Below are 4,856 nucleotides of genomic sequence, written 5' to 3'. Positions count from 1 at the left end.
CTGCTGTTATAAAAAGAAGTATAGAAATGTGAGAAGCATGCACTAAACGCTTTAACTCAACCAACGAAACAAATCATTAGAAAAATGGACTTCTGGTAACTAAGGGTGAGAGTATTCAGGAACCTGCTGGCAATTTCTTTTTTCTTTTCTTTCTTCTTCTTCATCTTTTTTTTGTTGTTGTTGTTGTTAAGGGGAAGCTGAGTATCAAAAGGATATGGAGATACAATCGACCTTACACACTTAGAGTGTTTAAAATACAATCCCTGTATTTGTTCTCAGCTCAGAAGCGCGGGGCTTGGTCTTTGTTACCTATTGAATTTCAGGAAGGCTGACTTGAGATGCGCCGTTGCCATTTCCTGGCCTTCGCTTATGTATTTATTTATTTATTTTCCGGCGCTGGCAGCCAGCCCCTTTGTTGCGCCTCCTCTGCATTCATTTCTCTCTGCCCTTGCACCTCCATGCAGTGCGATGGGGCTTTTTCCCAGATCTTCCTGCCGAGAGCCCGGGACAGCTAACCTCCCCACATCCGATAAAGGCTGGGGAATGTTGGGCTGGGACCGCGCAGCTCCGAGCGCCGACCCGCTTTGTGTGCGCGTTTGTTTGTCTCCACTGCGGTCCGACCGCGGCCGCGACCCCCGAGGAGGCGGGGCCTCCGCGCGCCCGGCTCCGCCTGGTGAGGGTTTCACGGCCGCCGCCGCCGCCCTCGTTTGTTCCGTTAGATCGCGCAACCCCGACCGCTGCACCCAGACCCTAGCAAGCCGAGCGAGGCTGCCCGGGAGCCCTCGATGGCCTTCGTTCCACCCAAGCCCGCTTCTTGCTTTCCCCCACGCTTCCTCACTTTTCCTGGTTAACAGCTTACTGGCGGGGAGCTCGGCAAAACTCAGACTGAAAAAGAAAAAGAGAAAAGAAGGCACAAATTCGATGCACCGGTGTCGGTCCTCCAGAGTTTGTGAAGGGGCGTAAACATGTCGGAGTCGGGGGAGATGAGTGAATTTGGCTACATCATGGAATTGCTAGCTAAAGGCAAGGTAAGTGATGGGGCGCGCGGCGCCTTGGCCTGGGCTCCCCACTCCGCCACTACCTGGCTAGCCGATGTGGGCGTCCGCGTCCATTCCAGCGCCTGGAAAGGGCGGGAGGCTGGAATCCAGGGTCCGCGCTCGCAGTCCGGGCATTTGCGCTGCGGAATGCAAAGTAGCCGCGTTTTCTTTATTGCGTGGCATCTCTGAAATAAGCCAAGCGGGGACTTTCGGGCGCTTTTGTGGTCAGCTGGGCAGCAGTAGGGGCTCCCGAACGCCAAAGGGCGAGAGCCCAGCGTCCGGAGATGGAGAGGAGGGCGGGGCGTTGGCCAAGGGGCCGCTTCCCCGCGCAACCGGGGATACCCAAGCGTGGTGACTTGGAGTGGGCGACCTCGCCTGCCTGGGCGCGGAGCGTGGAGGAAGGGTCCGCCTAGCAAGTGAATAGACTCAGAATGTGGGATGGGGTCAGCGAGCACTCAGAGCGTGTGGCGGGTAAACACGGGCAGCACCTTCCTTCGCCTTGCCCTGGCCTTTTCAGGCCCCCTTCCACATCCTTAGCTGCTGACAGTCCAGGTCGGGAATTTTTAAAGCAGCCTTTTTTTGGCGGGGAGGGGAAGATTCTGGAGGAGCGGAATTTCAGCCCCGCACCTGTCCCGGAGCCTTTAGGAAGGCAGGCTGGCGCCGTCGGTGGCGCCCACAACCACGCCCTCAGCGGGCGGGGTGGCGCCGAGCCTGAGCCGGTGCGGGAGGCCGGGCTCCGCGCTGCATCCGAGAAACTGCCGTGAGAAGCTCCTAAGTGATTTGCAGGCGGGACGTGTCGGGAAATAAGGAGGCTGCACAGGGCACTGTCCTCTGGGACTCGAAGGCGGAGAGAAGGCGGAAAAGCTTGGAGCTTCGAGAAGAGGTGATGGCACAGAGAACTCGATTCCCTGCGCGCGGTTATCAGAAAGGAGAGGGATGATTCTGTAGCCCTGATGTGAGCACCTGAAACTGCAGTCCCACACCTCACTAACTCCAACACAGCCGATATGGCATATGGAGTAGTTTTAGCTTCATGCTGGACAGTCCCTACGGCCCCGGGGCTGGGGAGCTGGTTTAATGCACTCTCAGCCTAAAAAGTACCAAATGAGTCCTATGCCTCCCTGAATTCTGTTGTTCTACAGGCACTGAATGCATTCATCAGAAACAGAATATTCATTAACATTTGAAAGTGGAGCTGTGTCGTTACCTCCCCTACCATTTACAACCCTGGGCCGGAAGTGCAAATGGAGAACCCGCGTTCCACTTTTCTTCCAAGCCCACGCTCCAGCCTGCACCTCGAGGGGCCTTCAGCACACGCTGACCAGTATATTCAAGCTCTTTGTCGCCCCAAGAGCAGCCCCTTGACCACCCGAAGGGTCACCAGCTAGGCTGTCTTTTGTGGCCCACTCCTCCCTCTGAAGCGTGGACCCCGAGAAAGGGCTGGCCCTGAGCAAAGAGGCAGGCTGCCAGAGGGGGGCCAGAACCAGGGCCTCTAAAGAGCAGGAGGTGCAGCAGCAACACCCCGACTGCTCAGGTCTAGGGCAGTGCCTAACAGGGGCATCGATTTGGGAATGATGAGAGGCTGCTGGGCAAGGAGGAAAAAGAAGGCCTTTGGTTGAACAAAATAAATGGACTACTCTAGATAGGATAGAAAATAAGATGATTCATAGCTGAATTTTGTTCTCTGGTGCTCATTCTTCACAGTAAGCCAGAATTGTGTTAGTTGGCTACGTTTTCCCTCAATAGCAGACAAATCCCGAAATTTTGAGAATAATTTCGGGGTAGGACCCAGGGATTTGCATGTTAAGAACACTCCAGGTGACCATGAAGCAGACAGATGGATGTCCCATGAACAGGAAATGGGGAAGTAGGACGGAACCATTAGTGAATCCTTAAAACTCCTTATAATCAAGTCAGGTAAACAAAAACAAAACCAACCCTCTCAGAATAGCAATGGGTTCATCACAGTATGCTCACTATAATGAAAAACCAAAAACTAACTTTCTGGCTTCATTTACTGGATTTCTCTCCTCTCTCTGCCTTTCTCTTCACTAGGCTTCAGCAGTGGGCCTGCAGCAAACCCATGACCATTCCCGGCTGACTTCTAAAGGTGGAGAGGTCCCGTGTCCCTTTGAAATCTCTGAGGTTGGAAAGCAGTCTCTCCCAAGAACTTAGGACAGTTCCTCTCTCTTTGTGGGGTTTGGAGGAGGAGAGTTGGTCAGGAGGAGCCTCCTATTTCAACTTAAGCTTATTTCCTACTCACTCTCCTCAGGTTCAATACCCAACACCCCTCAGCCACTGCAGCTCCAGCCCTAGCCCGTTTAAGATCCCTGTTTTGTGATTATACAGGATTTGAACACTGAATATTAACCATGGAGTAGCAGACCTTTGAGACCGTCTTGCTTTATTTTCCTCTGTGGAGTTAGGTTCCACTTTGTAGTTCAGGTTTGTAATGTAATGAATAATGGGAAACTGGTCTAATTATGAGAGTTAAAGGAGAGCAGAGGCCTGTAGTTGGCCTGACCCCCGCCCCACCTTCTCTCAAAGCTGAGACCACTGATTTGAGCATCCTCTTAATTTCTCTCAGTTTTCCCCAGATTTGTTTCATCCTTGTACTCACTTCTTAAACTCTGTACATAATTAAAAATACATAGCTTTAAATTTTTACAAACTTAATACCTGAATATATGCTTGTTGCAAAATATTCGAACTTGGTAGAAAGTTTTACAGAGTAAAAAGTGGAAGTTCATGCCCACCTACAATCTAATTCCTTCCCCAGTGGCAGCAGTTTGTGTATCTATTTCAAATTACATTAGCATACTATGTGTATGTGTTCTCTGAAATGTGGGAGGTAAGCCTTTTTTCTTAGGGTAACCTAAAACCTACAGGACAAACTTGATCAGCTTATTTACTCTATTGTGATGGCTACTTTAATATTTAAAGTACACAGTGATACCTGCCATTGTGATCTTTCTGCTCATCAAACAAGACTGCATAAGTGTGGCTAATACTTATGATCATTTTCAAGAGGCATAAAAATGTAAATGTACTGCCTTATATTTCACTAATAGTAACTTTTACCATTTCTGAATGAAATGGTAACTTTTACAATTTCCGAAAGCTGTCTTTTAATTTCTTTTGTAGCTAATCTCTTTGGATTAAAAGAGAGGGTTCCAAATCCGTGGTCATTTATCTAGGGTTACTTAAAGCAGTATTTTGAAACCGTTTTGGTCTCTTGAAAGATTTGCTTCACTAATTTTTTATCACCGTCATACACTCTTCTAGAGATCTTCTATAATGAAGATTTGATGACAAGGAATATAGAATCCAAATTTAGTATATGTCTTTATATTTTGTGTATTTAGCATATTTACATTTATGTTTAAATAGCCAGAAGATACATTCGGTTCCCATAATTTAATAATTACTATTCAGGCACATCTAAGGGATATAATAGCTTAAGCAAAATAAGAGAGGCTTTGTAAAGCTTATATTTAATTTAGATAGCAAAATAGGCAATATACCATTATTTGGTGAATGATTATTTTAACTTTGAACATCTTTGAGGCACAAAAAAATTCAAGAAGTTTTACAAACACAAAATTTACTTTAAAACAAGAAGACACTTATACTCTGAAAGAATTAGGCTTGGAAAGTCCTCAAATCTAGACTAATATAAGGTCTTAAACATCTCCTGGGACCAAAACAAAAATACCACCAAATGATCTGTTTCAGAAGGATGAATAGATAGTTGCTCACACAATTAAAATCTAAACTGGGGTGATAATGGCAAGGTTGTGCCTACTGCATAAGTTTTTT

The 4,856-nt window shown here is 47.8% G+C and overlaps 1 protein-coding gene across 4 annotated transcripts in view; it reads left to right on the top strand.

Annotated features, from left to right (window-relative positions):
• Positions 1 to 473: 473 nt before the first annotated feature.
• The window catches only part of TRIM36 (tripartite motif containing 36), a 62,285-nt gene continuing 57,902 nt past the window's right edge, over positions 474 to 4,856 (top strand). Inside the window, exons 1-2 of one of the 4 annotated variants that reach the window (XM_037744416.1) lie at positions 474 to 1,028; positions 3,093 to 3,786. In XM_037744416.1, the coding sequence (XP_037600344.1) occupies positions 966 to 1,028; positions 3,093 to 3,212 (183 nt within the window). In that variant the 5' untranslated portion in view covers positions 474 to 965 and the 3' untranslated portion in view covers positions 3,213 to 3,786. Of the gene's footprint in view, positions 1,029 to 3,092; positions 3,787 to 4,856 lie in introns of those variants that run through there. The other 3 variants (XM_037744413.1, XM_017544888.2, XM_017544889.2) reach the window with 3 other exon arrangements.

Source organism: Cebus imitator, unplaced genomic scaffold (genome assembly GCF_001604975.1).
Source record: "Cebus imitator isolate Cc_AM_T3 unplaced genomic scaffold, Cebus_imitator-1.0 Scaffold173, whole genome shotgun sequence".
NCBI lineage: Eukaryota > Metazoa > Chordata > Mammalia > Primates > Cebidae > Cebus > Cebus imitator.
The sequence above is the reverse complement of the archived record's forward strand: the minus strand, read 5'-3'. Positions and strand labels throughout refer to the sequence as shown.